General features: G+C 38.7%; 1 protein-coding gene across 3 annotated transcripts in view; it reads left to right on the forward strand.

The window, feature by feature from the left end:
- The first annotated feature begins 6793 nt into the window (after nt 1–6793).
- Nucleotides 6794–16666, forward strand: part of RGS12 (regulator of G protein signaling 12) — an 80144-nt gene continuing 70271 nt past the window's right edge. For all 3 annotated transcript variants that reach the window (XM_009985601.2, XM_086611592.1, XM_086611593.1), the window contains exon 1: nt 6794–8650. In XM_009985601.2, coding sequence (XP_009983903.2) covers nt 6794–8650 — 1857 coding nt within the window. The remainder of the gene's footprint in view (nt 8651–16666) is intronic.

Consider the following 16666-nt stretch of genomic DNA (forward strand, 5'->3'; position numbering starts at 1 on the left):
TCGGGAGGCGACGGGGCGGGGCGTCCGCTGCCCGCCGCACCCCGGCGAGGCGGTTCGGGGAGCAGAAAGAACTACGAGGCCCGGCATGCTCCGCGCGCCCCGCTCCGCACGGCCGCAGGGAGCGGGTCGCTCGCAGGGCACGCCGGGAGCTGTAGTTCTTTGGCGCCGGGTATTGTCTCTCCCCTTTCTCTGTCCGGGAACCCGACCGCCACCCCTGCCGGGTGAGTGCGGTGACTGACAGCTCCTTGCAGCCAGTGGCCGAAGCGCTGTGTGGTGGAGCCCGGCGCCCGTCTCCTCGGTGACCGGGGGAGCCGGTGCCTCAGAGGAGTCGCCGGAGTCCTGCGGGACGGAGGTGAGTGGGGCTGAGCGGGGGAGCGCCCACCCCTGCCGCCCGGCTCTCCCCTCCCCTCGGCCGCCGAGCGCCTGGCCCGGGACCCCGCTCGGGGTGTGGCGGGAGGAGGGGGGCGGCAGATGGGCGGCGTGAGGGGGGCCGAGGGGGGAGGGGAGCGCGGCGGAGGGAGCGGGGCGGGAGGGCAGCGCCCGCACCGCCCCCTCTGCGCGCCCCGCGGCTGCGCCGCTGCCCGCGACCCCCGGCGGGCAGCGCCGGGAGGGTGGGCGTGTGTGCGTGTGTGTGTGTGTGTGTGTGTCCGTGTCCGTCCGTCCGCGGCGGGCACCGCGGGTCGTGGGTGCTCCGTGCCCTCCCGTCTCTTTAGCGAAACTTGATTTTTCAAACCGTCCCCGCGGGCTCAGGTGCCGCTTTTCCCCTCCCCGCGGCTCCACCTTCCTGGGGAGCGGCTGCCCCGCGGGGCGGTTAATGTGTAACCCCGCGGACCGCTGCTCGAGGCGGGCTGCGGCAGCGCTGACCCGCCGCGCCGCTCCGCGGCCTGCCGGCTCGCCCGCCGTGCCCAGCGCCCGCGGGAGGGTGGGCTGCAGTCGGGTCGCTTGTGCCGCCGGGGAAGCCGGCAGCGTAACTTTCCGAGCGGCTTTCCGCAGCGTTGTGCCGGGAGCCGGCCGTGCCGCGCCTGGCTCTCGCCTTTGCGTGGAAGCGCCGTGAGTGCAAATCCCGAGCCTTTTCCCCACCGCGTTTATTCCTGAGCGGATCTCTGCTTCGGTCTGAAGTGCTGCCCTTTCTCGCGGCGTCCCAACAGTTTGGGAACGTGTTTGCAAGAAAAGAAGGGGGAAAGAAAATGCTTAACTACCAACAAAACCTTTTCACGTTCTTAAATACAAGTGAATTAATCTCAATTGTAAACACATGACTGTCTGTACAGTAGTTTTTGAAAACTTTGTCCTTAGTTGCATGAGCCTTGTCAGACAAAACAGCAAACGTCCTAGTTGTGTTCTTTACACTGGCTTCAATGTGAGAAGAGGTTAACAACTATTTTTTAGCCTGCTGTTACTAATTAAAGTCAGTATTTTTTTTTTTTTTTTTGAATGATCGCGCTAGGTGGACCTAATTGTTTTCTGGCAAAGCAGTTGCTGCTTATACAGGACACATAGTGGTATGTTTAGCTAACTGTGAAAAGCTGATAGAATTTTTTATTAAAATATTGTCCCGCCCAAGTTCTCAAACAACCTGCTGCAGGTTGTGCTGTTATATTTCTCGTGTAACTTGTCTGTAAACATGTACCACATTTGAATGGTGAGTGGAATTCAAATTTTATAACTTCATTTGATCTTTGTAGTGGCATCACCCGTGAAAGTCAGTTCTGCCTTAATGAGTTGCACCCAGGATGAAGAGTCTTTTGCAATACTTTAAGATGCGTGTGAGGGATGAGGGAACTGTCTCCTCTATGGGCTTCCACTTTGCATGCTTTGTCCTCTTACAGTTTCACTATTCAAAACCAAAATAAAGCCAACCAGTTCTCTGCTTTTCAAAAAAAAAAAAAAAAAAAAAAGAAAAGAAGCGAAGCACTTTAACGTGGATACTGTAGAGCTGAGTATCTGTTCGCTTCCAAAGGCTTTTCAAAATGAACTGGTGGCTAGTAACATAGTCGTAAACTTCACATAGAATCATAGAATGGTTGGGGTTGGAAGGGACCTTAAAGATCATCTAGTTCCAAGCCCCCTTCCAGGAACACCCCCACTACACCAGGTTGCTCAAAGCCTCATGCTCCTTCCCTTGCTGCCCGCTGTTAACTGTTAAGGTTATAGTCTAACGTAGACTAGAGCAGGAGTATGCTGCCTGTTTCTGTTTGCTCTTTTTGTTGCTATGAGTTAAGGAGCAGAAGCAGGAAACAAACCACCTCTCTCCCTTTGAAGTAAGCAAATAAATATTTTCTCTGTAGCAGAGTTTGAAAATGACATGAAAAGCTAGCATGGATATGTAAAAACATTGCATAAAGAAACGCAGTGTCTGTGGGATAAAGGGCGATTCAAGCATAACTGGTATTTTTGGTGTTTTATACCTGCAAAATAATTGATTGAAATGGTAGACCAGACTGTATGCTGGCAGAAAACTCAAATGTTTCTTTTTGTTTCGCAGTTCTGTGACAAAGCTGATGAATATGGGCGGATTATGTTCTTTCACATACTTGAACAACTCTTAATTTGTGTATGTTAGTGTTTCTGTCTGAAATGTCCTGTGAAATATTTTGTAGTCATTAAACTGTATTTGTTCTGTGTCATATTACTAAGCTGTGGTGGTACAAATTTTGATGAGCTTTCTGAAATCACAGTAGTAATTTTGTATTTGCAGTGTTCTTCAAATGATAGTGAGAATTCTATGTTTTCAGTTTTAATAAGTATATGGAAATGTCACAAAACTATATTATTTGCTTAAGATTTAGTTACTATGTATTGCAAATTATTCTGCTTTTATAGGCCTGTTTTCTCCTCTTACCATTTTTCTGACCTATTATATATGACTGATGGTAGTTATGCTATCAAAATAATAAAATGCAGTGTTATTAGAAGTAATTAGAGTAGTATATTATTAGTAGGCTCAGTATTTAATTTGCACTGAAAAATAAATAGCTCAAATCATTTTATCTTTGGTTACTTGTGACGATTATCACAAGTTCTGTAGTCCACTAACATTTTCATGTTTTAGTAAGCATGCAGACACCTGCAAAGCTTTATATCAGTGCAACTAAAAGGATGTCTTTGTTTCACTGGATACACTACACATTTTGTAATCTATTACAGGAAAAGGATATTCAGGTGCATGACTACTCTGAAACTGTGGAAGTTTGTGCCATTTTTGTGCCATATCTGTTTAGCTCCAGGTTTCAAATCTGTGAAGGAATTAAAAGAAAACTTAGGCAATTAGATAATGTGCTAATTTGGTTTTGAACTAGTTTGTTAACAGTTTGTAACTGAACTAATCACTGTTGGAATCTCTCTGGTTAGGAGAAACACTATTTTCCTAATTTTTCCATTTGCCTGTCATGCCATTGTTGCGGTAAAACAGATTTGAATGCTAAGGGTTCTTGCAGAAGGGCTGCGTTTGTCCTTTGTCTTGAAGTTCCCTCGATAAATTTAGTGAGCTGTTATTTGTCATGGGTGTAACTGGCACAAAAAATGCACAATAATATTCAGCCCCTAAGGGAGGGAAGAGATGGCTTTTCTGGTGATGTAACACAGTTTTTCTTTGGATGTTTTTTAGTGTATATATACATTAATAGCAAAAAAACCCTTTAATGTTGAATTACTTCCAAGCTTTACACTTACAAAATTACACGAGTAAGTTAATAGCTGGAAGTCTTCACACCTCTGGAACCTCTCCATTAGAGAAAAGTACTGTATTAGCAGCCTGCTGATTTGTTTTTATAGTGGTCAGGTTTTGGAATGACATTCTCTCATCAGTGGTTATCATCTGGAATAAATGCTTCATGTGTAAGGGGCATAGATTAGGAAGGCAAATAGATAAATTGATTTGTGAATAGAATTAAAAGGAATCCTCTCATAGCAAATATGATATCATGAGGTAAGACAGTGCTGGGGTTTGCTTCTTCCTGAAAGCAGCCTAACTATGCTTTCACTGTGTGTTTTTTTTTAGTAGCATTTAGGGTGTTTTTTTATAGATGAGAAAGTTAGTTGGAAAAATCTGTTTTTTCTTCTCAACCACTTCAACATTACAATATTGAATCTTATTTTTTTTTGTAACTACTGCTTTTTATTGTATTTTTTTTATCAGATTATTTATAATCTCATGCTCTCTTAATCTTTTCCTTTCCTCTTGCAAGCTAGTAGCGCGCTTTTAGGTACCAGATACTACAGTGCTTTATGTTGACCAGGTTAGCAGCACAGTTGTGGAGGGTACCCAAGGGACATGTTAGGCTCTGCCCCAGACAACCAAGAACAGAAATACTCATTGTAAGGCAGATTGAAACACGTATCTATTCACACTCCTAGATAGCAGGTTGTTATTTACTGTTGGGCATTTGTTGCTTTGTTTTTTTTTTTTTTTGTTGGAGAACTTTCTCTTGAAATGTTTAATGATTGTTTTCAGAAAGTACCAGACCTAATTAGAGATAGCTGAATGCACAGTGATCTCGTGGTTCGCAAGTTTAGCCTCATCGGGAAAAGGTTAATCTATGTTTAAGGCACGAGGCTGCATTCAAGTTGACAGGGGTCTTTTACATCAACGTGTGAGTTTGGTTAAATGTTTGCAAAGCATTTCTTATGTTATGATTTCCATTGAAAGGTTAAGTGTGAAGTTTCATTACTTCTTAAAGCTTCGTTATTTTCTCAAATTATAGGGGAGCTGTTGTTATTGAAGCTAGATTATTGCTATGTTAAAACAATTTGCAAAAACCATGCTACATTGAACAGTCACAGCTGCACCATGTAGATACAAAAAACTGGTATCCCTTTGTTCAAAAACATACAAACTAAAATTCTAAAGTAAAGCCAACTGAATATCTTGTGTAGTATCTTGAAGGCTGTCCTATTTAGGATTTGGGAGGGTCTTAAGGGAATCACATCCTGTAGTTGAGTATTTAGCAGAATATTCAAGAAACAACAGCTTTTTTTTTTTTTTTTTTAATTTGGTAATCAAACAGCTCATATGAATGTAAGTAGTGAAGACTTTGATCCTAAATTATATTTTAGGTTTTTTGGCTTTTGTTTTTTTTCCTTGGAACTTTTGAAGTCATGGCCCTTCTGTTCTGTCCCAGGCAGAAACACTGTGAAAATAGTGTGCTGTGGATTGTATCCCATTTTGAGTGTGGTTTTTTTTTGTAATTTCAGTAGCTCAGAGAGATGTCAGAAGAAGAATTTCTTGGTCATTTTCCTTCCATGCACGTGGTGGGTTGGAGACTACTAATTTAACACTTTAGATACAATCAACAAACGTGTGTCTGTTTGTATAATTTTTTTTTCGTTTCTCTATTTATCTACGATGTTATCTGCTTTTTGCCCATGTATATGCGATACCTGCTTTCAAGTACCTTACACACTTTAAGCATCTTACAATGTGACTGAGTTATGAATGAGCCTGTGGACCAGCACAGAGAAGTAATTATTTTCAGATTAGTTCTCACTTGCTCAGACTGAGGTTATTGCAATTTTACATAGCTGTAGTCTTCCAGTTACTTCAGTAAGTCATCCTCCAGACCTGTAGAAGTAAGAGTTCATATCATGCAACAAGGGGATAGTTTCAAAAGTTGAACAAGTTGTCATTTCTATTCTTTGTGTAAAACATTTGTATGTGTTTTAACCTGCTTAGTGGAGAAAACATCTCAAACAATGGCATTTATGTGAGTATAATTAGGATGAGACATCCAGACTTCAGTGTCAACACAAAAATGTACTGAAATCTGCTATTTCTTGCTGTTCCTATAAAGCTGCTTTATTTTAATTGTAAAGTCATGACTAGATTAATACTGACAGCATGTCGAGATCTTTCTTTTTTCCTCTTTTTTTTCAAAGTTTTTATCTAAACTAAAACACACAGATGTTGTAATGACTGACTGAAATGCATTTTTTTATAGTGTTTGGTTTTTGACAAGTTATTTTTGAGTAGATTAATTGATTGATGTAACAGAGTAAGCCTGATTTGGGATCCTTTTGGTCTAATACATGACTGAATGTCCATTTATTGTTGCCTATGTAACTGAAGTGAATGTGTGAAAGTTGAAGTCTGAGACACTTGTTTTAAACTGCCTTTGCGGTCAGTCAGTGGAGAGATACAGGCAACTCTAGGAGTTATCTAACCTGTGTTACATGGATACATTTGGTACCTGTTTCTGTAGATTGAGTATAAAGCGGGGTGGGCTATAGCTGAGTAGATACACTTAAGCTCTAATTTTTATGTTGCTGGGAAAGGATAGATGAGCTTCATCCAGGATTTTCACTGTGCTGTAAAATGTGGTGGTATTGCAATGGTGCAGTGAGCCAGAAGTTAACTGAATACTAGGTAACATGGTGGAGTTGGGGAAGATGTAACCTGCTGTAGTATAAAAACACTGGCTGTACATCAAAAGACTTAGATTCTGTTCTTTGCTTTGCCATTCAGTTACTTTGCCATTTTGGACAGTCGCTTTATTTACATTTGCTACTGCTTTTCATAAAATTAAGACTGCGGTACTTGTTCTTTTCAATTTTTTCTGAATGTTGCGTTAATTCTCTAGCAATAGCTTTTGATAGAGTTCACTAACAATGTTTCTGAACAGTAAAGGAAATACTGGGTACTAAAAAATCTGAAATATGATTGAGAATTAAAATGTCTTTTTTTTTTTTCCTCCCCTTTCTTTCTTTAGAGCTTCATCAAATGAAGGAGTGATACTGTGAATCATGATGAGAAACTGGACTAATTAGAAGTTTTCCTCTTTCAGGAAAAAACTGCAAAATGTATAGACCAGGGGAAACAGTCAAACGTCGACTCAACATGCATGCTCCTCCTCGGATAAGAAGTGTGGAAGTTGCTAGAGGAAGAGCAGGTTATGGCTTTACCCTTTCTGGACAAGCTCCTTGTGTTCTTAGTTGTGTTATGAAAGGAAGCCCTGCAGATTATGTTGGACTTAAAGCAGGAGATCAGATATTTGCAGTTAATGAAATCAATGTGAAAAAAGCCTCTCATGAAGATGTAGTAAAACTCATAGGAAAATGTTCTGGAGTCCTGCACATGGTCATTGCTGAAGGGATTAGTCATATAGATTCATGTTCAAGTGATGAAGAAGTTGGTTTTTATGATGGGAAGGGATGGCTGAAACCCAAACCTGACTCTAAAGCTCTGGGTATAAACAGAGCAGAGAAAGTTGTTGAAGAAATGCAGTCTGGTGGCATTTTCAACATGATCTTTGAGAATCCTACTCTTTGTGCTGGTAACTCAGATAATTCTGCACCTAAACAAAGATCGTTTTCAGATTCTGCTGCTATTAAATTTGAAACTGGAAATGAAAGTGTAAGCAATCCAAACCTACTGTCAAAGGAAGAAATGTCCAAAGTCCTGAATGATGATTCGGTTTTTAGAATTGGGCTGGAGGGTGCAGAAGACTTTGGTTTAGATGCAAGCATTTTAAATGTTGCCATGATTGTAGGTTACCTAGGCTCAATTGAACTTCCTTCAACAACCTCAAATTTGGAAAATGAGAGTTTGCAGGCTATTCGGGGATGTATGAGACGTCTGCGGGCAGAACAGAAAATCCATTCGCTAGTGATGATGAAGATAATGCATGACTGTATTCAGCTCTGCAGTGACAAATCAGGTGTAGTGGCAGAATATCCTGCAGAGAAACTGGCATTCAGTGCTGTTTGCCCGGATGATAGAAGATTCTTTGGACTAGTTACAATGCAGACAAATGATGATGCAAGCTTGGCTCAGGAAGATGAAGGAGTTCTGAGGACATCTTGCCACGTTTTTATGGTGGATCCTGAATTATTTCATCATAAAATTCACCAGGGCATAGCAAGACGTTTTGGACTGGAATGTACAGCAGATCCTGACACAAATGGCTGTCTGGAGTTTCCAACATCGTCTCTACCAGTTCTTCAGTTTATTTCTGTCCTGTATAGGGATATGGGGGAATTAATTGAAGGAATGCGTGCGAGGGCTTTTCTTGATGGAGATGTAGATGCTCATCAGAATAACAGTACAAGCAGTAACAGTGATAGTGGAATTGGAAATTTTAACCAAGAAGAAAAGAATAATAGAGTTCTGGTGGTTGATCTGGGGAGCAATCCGAGTAAACACATTCCTAACAGCATGTGGGAGAATCCAGTAGGAAGGGGACAAAATCAGCCTGCTTCCCATTGGAATGGCTTCTGTCACGAACAAGAAGGAAACATTCCTTTAGAAGTAATTCAGAATGAAAAGTCCCAAAATGTAAGCAAACACTTAAGCCCTTCTGCTCGTATTGAAGTTCCACTGGTTTCCTCCCGAAATTCAGTACCCCCATCAAAGAAAAATGCTGCAGGCATAGGCAATCAAAGGTGGTTGCCTGTGCATGTTTTACAAGAATGGCAGCATGGAAATGCCAGCGACCAGGAGTCTTACACGGATTCTACGGATGGCTGGTCAAGTGTTAACTGTGGAACCCTTCCGCCACCAATGAATAAGATTCCAGCTGACAGATACAGAGTTGATGGCAACTTTGGTCAGCCACAGTTAAAATCTCATAAAAATGAATGGTCTAAGAAGATGTTTTGCATGCAGAACAAATTTGGCCCTCCACACAGTATTAGGAAGTCTAAAGAAGATAAAAAGGTAAGAATATGTTGATACTGGTTCCTAAAAAACATCCAAACCCAGCAGCCTATGGTATTATTACATCATGATATTTGCATACTAAAATTTAAACATGTATTATATCATTTACAGAATTTCAGATGAAGAAAATGATACGGTTCTTTCTCCTTTGCAGAGGCTTTGCATATTCCTGTTTAATTGAGTGCAGCTCTGGAATTGTACTTCTGCTGAAAATGTTGTCTGTTAGAGTTTTCTCATATTTCTTCTTGTCTCTTCATTGTTTCCAAATGTTGCAGTGGCATTGCAGTAAAAGGAGAACGTGGCATTGTAGTAACTTCAGTTGCTTCTGACCTCCGGCAGCAAAAGAATGGAAACAGTCTGGATCTTCTGTCTGGTTCCTTCTTTATAGAAGGCTGGCTTGGAAATGTTATTGTTTTAGTGCTATCTATTTTTATAGAGATGTAGTCTCTAACACAAGTCAAGAACTTGTGTTACAAACTGTAACTGAATAAGACAATTTTTTTATCATAAAACTTCACTCCAGCAAACCTCTCAATACAAGTAGCCTTAAACCTACATCAAAGGGTAGTCATTAGTGGTGATTATAATGTCCACTTTTAGGTCACAAATCTAACACTCTGCCAGTAAGCTGTAATTCAAATTTTATTCCAAATTACTGCTTCATCTACTTGTTTTGTCTGCTATTAGGCTTCTATAAACCAAAGTGAGAAGATCTAAAAAAAAAGCGTAGGAGGAGTATCTAACATGATTATGTACCGTTCCCTTTGTCACTTAACGTGTTTCGCTATTGAGGGAACTAATCTCATGGGAATCTGTTGTTGCTGATGGGTTCTAGTGAAGTGGAGGTCATTGGTGTTACGCTAAAAGAGTTTGTAGCAGTTGTGTCTAAAACATTTGTTGACTCGAGGGAAGGACAACTTTATACTCCAAATTAGTCTTTAAGAAGCATTGTCCTTCCATGAGGAAGTATTGCGTGTATGATTGATTCAAGTGTCCATCATACTATCTAAATCTGTTTTTGAAAAAATGTTTTTTATTTAAAATATCTCAACCGCTGCTCAAGTGGATGACAGTAGAGATTTGTTAGTTTTTTCACACTGTTCTAAACAAAGTCTTTGCATTGGTATGACACTTAGGTATAGACTTTAGGGGAATTGGAATGCAGAGCTTCAGAATGTTTGGATGTGGAAAGAGAAATTATTTTTTATTGCCTTTCTTGCACTGTGAAGCCAACAACTTTCACATATGTTCTTTTGTACTGAAGAACTGCACTGTACATACAGCTTTTTGGGCTGAAAATAGTATATATAATAGTTATACACTAGTGTATTTTTAATGTGAAGTGACCGCTACAGGCAGCAGTGTTTACCAGACCCACAATAATGTATTAAATTTCAAGTGATCTTAAAGGAAAGGTGATTCACACTTTTCAAAAACCAAATAGAAATTACCCGAACAGAAACACTTAATTTGTAAAAGTTGCCCACCCAAACCACCTAACAATCAATTGTATCTGCTACTCTGAAGACTATGTGCTTCATCATCTCTTAGCTGATGGACCAAGGAAAAGGCCTCTTTATATGCAGCACCTGGTGCAGGTGCATTATGGGTGTTGGTCCCAAGTGCTTTTTGGGAGCAGGACCAGCTGCGTGGGATGCTGTGGAAATTCCTTCAGGGTCTCTGCAACAAGTTTGTATGTGCACTGTTGTCCATGATAGTAGTATGGCTTAGATTTTTTTCTCAGAGATTTAAAACTAAAAAAAAAAGAATTTTGAAATGTTTGAAACATTTATTTCATGGAAGTCAAGAATATATGAATGAAAATCTCACAGAAAATTTTACACTTTAAGATGAAAGATGTTCTCTATGTCGGTAAACAGTAATAATATTTCATCTACTTATCACTCAGATCAATGTATCCTGGAATATAAGTTCCAACACTAAATATCTCAATCTTCCCTTTTAAGTCTATTTTCTAATAAAATAGGCATTCTTTTCTTTGATAACTAACAAATTTGTTTGCCAGCCACATTTAAAATGTTCCTACATGTCTTTACCATTTAGTCTCATTAAGGCTACAGAACCTCTTTTGCATTTTAATTTTGTTTGTCGGTGTTATTGAAGGCTATTGAAACTGAGGAGGAAAGCTCATGAAAGTCTTGAAATCATTTGCAAGTGTGAGTTGCAAGCACTTAGCATTGTTCAGAGTAATTCATAAAGTACTATGTTCTCATCTTAAATCTTTAATGAAAATAGTCAGGGGATGTTGCTATTGATGAACCTACCTCTGCTTCTTTAGGTACTGCAGAAATAGGGAAAATCTGTTTTTGCATATTAGAGCACTAATTCGCTTTCGTAAGAGAATGATACTCAGAAATTCAGACTCTCTTTTGCTTTGCGTGAAGAGAAGAGGTAAGATTGTCTATTCCAAAATGTTGTTCAGATGGGTTAAATGCTGTGTTTTAGAAAACTATACAACCTAAGCTTCCTGTGACCTTTTTAAGTGGTAAGGACTGATTTTACACAGCATGCTCAGACACATTCCGGTCATGGAATAAAGTATATGAAGTGGCCACATGGGATTACATTCTTATTTCTACAACCTAATGGCTGAGTCTAATGCTTCATTTGGCAGAGCAGTCCTTAAATTGCTTTTTAATTAATGTGGGTTTTTTTTTTTTTGTCTTTTACATTAATACTGAAGGGTAATATATCCTACAAATGGGAATGTGCAGAAGCCACTAGAGGGAGAAAAGGTTATTAAAGCCAGAGTTTTTTTGTGATAGACTCTGCACATCCATATTACATACTGTCTTCCTTGAAGCTTTGATTACACACTGGGGAAAGAACATGAGTTCCTAGTTGCAGTTCTGATCTAGCAGAACTGCTGTGCAGCTACACAGTGATGATCACAGCGTGTAACACAGGAAAATACGCTGTGCTGTACCGTGCTGGTGGGGGGTAAGAGGGGCATAAACGATTTTCTGATTTTATAGCGGCACTGATAAAACATTTGTGAATTGTACAGAGCGCAAGAGCAGATGTGAGAAAGCTCTGGTGAACATACCTATTTAAAATTGTGCTTTCAGAACTGGAGCTGGGAAGTGTTTTCCGTGGGTAGGAACAGGTATGGCATTTCAGACTTCAGGTTGCAAGGAAGTAAACACATTTTCTGAGCTTTGTTTTCCCTTTATCGTTGTAATCCCTTTAATGATTATGTTTTCAGCTCACAAATTAAAATTGTGGTTAATTTTGTAATAATTGGCAAAAACCCTTTTGAAATATTAAAATTCTTCACACTGCTGCAAAGCATTTTAAAGTTCAATATAAATGTGAATAGTTGAAAAATGCCTAATTTGATTAAATGTTACTGGATAGCATGAGTGTGTTTTTTTTTTTGTTTTGCTTTAAAATGTTGTAAGGAATTTATGCCTAAATTACTGAACTCATACTTTCACAATTGCTGTATTTTTTGGTTTTTAATTTTGGCTTTTAAAATGGTGGTTGTATGTGAGAAGAGGAAAACCAAATCTGTGAAATTTTAGTTCTATTCCACGTCTTTTGACTGAGATTTGCTGGAAGGTATCTCTGGCCCTATACGCCTCTGAAATGATTTCCTGTACTGAACTTCGCGTTTCCTGTGTTTCTTAAAAGTTTCATGTGAACAGATTTATATTGAAGCATCTTATTGCTCCTCGGGGGGGTCTCCTTGACTAGTGGGAGGCCTGATGATGTTGCTGAAATTCACTGTAAAGGAACATCACGGAAGGTGGCTTTGAATCTCAGAATGACAAAGTATGTTTTCTGACAGCTAGAAGCTTCTGAATTGCTGTAGGACTGATACTGGTAGTGGTGTGTGGTCTACTGAGATCTATGAGACTAGCAGATAAGAGACTGGTTATGGTTTCAGTGGGAATGGAAGAATTCCTGCTTTTTTGTTTGTTATTCCTTTTGCACTGTATCATAGAATCATAGAATGATTCGGGTTGGAAGGGACTGGGACCTTCAAGATCATCTAATTTCAAACCCCCTGCCATAGGCAGGGACACCTTACCCTAGATCAGGTTGCTCAAAGCCCCATCCAACCTGGCCTTGAATGCTTCCAGGGATGGGACATCCACAGCTACTATGGCCAACCTGTTCCAGTGCCTCACCAACCTCAGAGTGAAGAATTTCTTCCTTAGATCCAATCTAAATCTCCCCTCTTTCAGTTTAAAACCATTGCCCCTTGTCCTGTCACTACACACCCTTGTAAAAAGACATTTATACTTCCTTTGCTGTTACCACTTCTACCTTCTTCAGCATCCCACTCCGTTTCAGTCACTTACTCATCCTTTTGCGTGATTTTGGGTTACACAAAAGAAAAGCACCATAAACAATATGAAGATATTAGGGGATGTTAGGATTGGCAAGGGACTTGAGAAACTGCTGGATAGGGAAGCATTCCTTTCCCTCTAGACTAAATGAATCTAATACATTTGATTTCATTCAACTCTTGCTCTCTCATTTCAGGCTAGTGCTAGGCCAAAAATATGTCTACTCATTACTGTTTTAAATTAAGTTTTACTGGGAAAATACTCCTTTTTCCACTGCAAAGCTTCATAACAGTCAGTTTAATCTTTGATTTTTGTCTTCATGAGGCTAGAAGCCTAGACAGGGACCTCTTATCATCCTTTTTTTTTAAAAAAAAAGTAGTCTGTTTTATTGTTGTGGAAGCAAGTATAACATTTAAAATTACAAGAGGTTTTACAACCTGAGCTTAGTAACTAGTATTTGGGTACTAGTTCTATTCCAACTGAATATGGCAAATCTATTAAAAACTAATTAAAAAGTCTTTTAAAATGTCAGGTATTGATTTTTAGAAACCCTTTTCTGCTTCACATTTGTTGTCAGACTTCTGTCTTAAGCACAGTATGGTTTGTGCTCATGAAGAGTGTGATTTGTAAACAGATCCTATTTGTAGATCTTAGAGGAATAAAAAATAGATAATCTCATTGCCAGAGACTCACTGGACAATCGTATTACAAATATTTTTTTTTTTTAAACCAAAACATATATCAACTTCTTTGTAACCTTCATGACTTAAGCTACTGAAAATATTGTAAAAATGTGAAAGAGAGAAGACAGATGAGCAATACTGTGGGGTTCACTAATGCATCTTTCTTGCTAATATATTTTCTGGGTTACTATTATTGTTACTCTGTTTTGATCAGAAGTTTAATTGTAACAACTGAAGCGTTGTCTTTGTTTAAAGTAAGTATTACTGAAAAAGATACGCTGTTCAAGTTAAAAATTGAATAGTTTTTTTTTATGAAAATTTTTAATTTGCTTCCAGTCCAAGAATTGGAGTTTTTAATGTTGGTAACTGAATGGTGAGCTAACTGAAAGGCAGATGTTTTAGATGCAAAGACAATGTTGGCAAAGCTGCATGGTTCCCATATTTATTTTTTTGTTGTATAATTACATGTTTTTTTTCTCTTTTCTCTACAATTCTGTTTGCTCACTAGTTTAAATTCTTCCACCCCAGCTGTTTATAAAGCAGAATTAATGGCAGCTGGATTGCTATTCTTACGCAGTACAATTTAATGTTAACATTTGTAATTACAGGCTTTGATCTGATTTGACATGTATGTATATACCTCAAAGAGAACTCAACTGAAATTCCAAACACCAAGCTAGATCTGAGAATGTGCTAATGTGAATTAATCTGCAAAGAGGCATATGAAATAGATCCTCTGATACATTTTTACTATGAGAAAATGAAAAGCAATTAAATGTCTAGTAATTTCATGCAGCCTTTTCATATGTATTGTAATCTTCTAAAATAATTATGTAAAAAAATGGTCAGTTCTAGGATCTTTAAAAACATATAAAACCCCAGAATAATGCTAGGTTCTTTTCTCTAAGAAGGAAAATAGATAAAATCTGGAGAGTAAATGTCTGTAGAGTGATGTTGACTTTGTGAAATTTTCTCATTTCAAATTTATGTGCTGAATTTAAATGTTTTCTAGATCAAGTGTAGGTTTGGACTCCAGTTAACATGACAATTAAGGGGAAATGCAGGCATATAAGGATTTCTGAGCTAGTTTTTGAGTTGCAAAGGCACAAGAGAAGGTAAGGTCTTGAGAACAAAGAGAAACAATGAAGAAAACTGGAGAAAAATAATTAGCAGAGAATGAACTGCAATAATGAAAAATGGCTTTATGTTTTAAATGTAGAACCTTTTGTATAAAAGATTATAAAATTATTGTCTGAGCTTTCAGATGTATGAAGATAGACCCCAACCCCTTGCAGTTGAGAAGATTTAGATAGGGAGTTGTAAAATACCAGTTCTTCACTGGAGAAGCAATAGATCAGTATGAAATAAAGGTATTTAATTAGCAAAAATAAATGTGGAATGGCTAAAACTTACCTGAAGTGTCAAAAGAGAAACATGGAGAAATAAAGTGTTAAGTGAAAGACTTGAAAATTCATCCCATCAATAAAATGCCCATTTAGACATCAGTAAGTTTGTAAAGGTAGTACCAGCGAAGAATATTCTACATCATCAAACCAAATTCTAGCTCTTTTAGGAAATCATGTGTTATCATGCCTTCCACAAGCTTAGCAGCTGACCTTTGGAAAAAAAATGCGTTTGCACCTCACCTTCAACAGGAACAATATTCCATCACTGTTATGATGTTAGAAACTTTTGTGTATTTTTCAGTCTCGATTCTAGTCATGGCCATATTAAACCCATTTCTTCTTCTGCTGGTGTCTCCTTTACTGTGATTATTTCTTCAGTGTTTACCTTTTTGTTTATGAATAGAAAACATACTCTGTCTTGGCTTTTGTTTTGTTTGATGTGAAGTGCTTAGTCTCAGTTTTTCTGGGTAATAAAGTTTTCATTCTCCTGATAACTTCAGTTAGCCCTTTTCTGAAACTAATCCAGCTTAAATTCTTCTTTCTTTGAGCTGGGTGACCAACTTTTATGCTGATATCCTGATCAGGGTTTTGTATAATTGTGTACATTTTCCTGTCTCTTATAAATACCTCATACAATACCTCTTCATATATTATTTACCTTTTTCATAGCCGTATAGGTATGGCTAACCATAATAACCATAACCATTGATGCTTAGTACTTAGCTTGTAATCAATCAGTAAAAACATGCATGCGTCAGATGATGTATCTAATATTGAGGTCAATACCCTATTTTGGACATTGACCAGGAGCTGCTGCTTAGAAAAACCATGGAAAAATGTATCTTTCTAATTTTCAGCAGCACATGGTTTAGAGACTTTCCTCCAGTAGAGACAGCATCCACTTCATTGTGCGTAATAACCTTTGTGAACTTTTGTGTTTGAGTTTGTTGTTTCCTAAGCTCAGTTGTATTTTTGACATTCCTGGTGTCACTTGACTTACATTTCTGCAGTTAAGTAGCCTGAAAAGACAACATTACATAAATTGTATTTTCCATATAGTTTCATTTCATATCTGCTAGTATTTATAGTGAGAAATACTGAACCATCTCACTCTCTACTTATTTTCTTTTAGTAATTTTATTTTGTTTTAACCTCAACAACCAATCACTTATTTTCTAAGCAGAAACCAGCTTAGTCTCTTCCCATACAAAATTTTTTCATAATTTTAATCTTCCTCCCTTGGTCATACTATATTATTTTTGAGATGAGTTGACCAGAACTATAAGCAGTTTTGAAAACATGTGGGCAGGCAATGTATTCATAACGCTAATTTCTTGATCTCTTTTCCTTTTCTGATGGTTCTTCATTTACCTTTTTGATTGTAAGTGATTATTGGACCATACTGACTTAATGTTCCCAGCTAATGCCTACCTAATGTTCAAGATGATTTGGAACCAATTGTATGTGTATTTGTAATTTTCTTCACGTTTTTCCCTAGTAACTTGGGTCTTTGCTCCTCTGCAATTTCCAACTAATAGGCTTCCAGCTCATACAAGAAGCTATTATCTAGCGACGCTGAGAAAATGATCTTACTCTTCCATCTGCATT

This window comes from Tauraco erythrolophus, chromosome 5 (assembly GCF_009769465.1).
Source record: "Tauraco erythrolophus isolate bTauEry1 chromosome 5, bTauEry1.pri, whole genome shotgun sequence".
NCBI classification, from domain to species: domain Eukaryota; kingdom Metazoa; phylum Chordata; class Aves; order Musophagiformes; family Musophagidae; genus Tauraco; species Tauraco erythrolophus.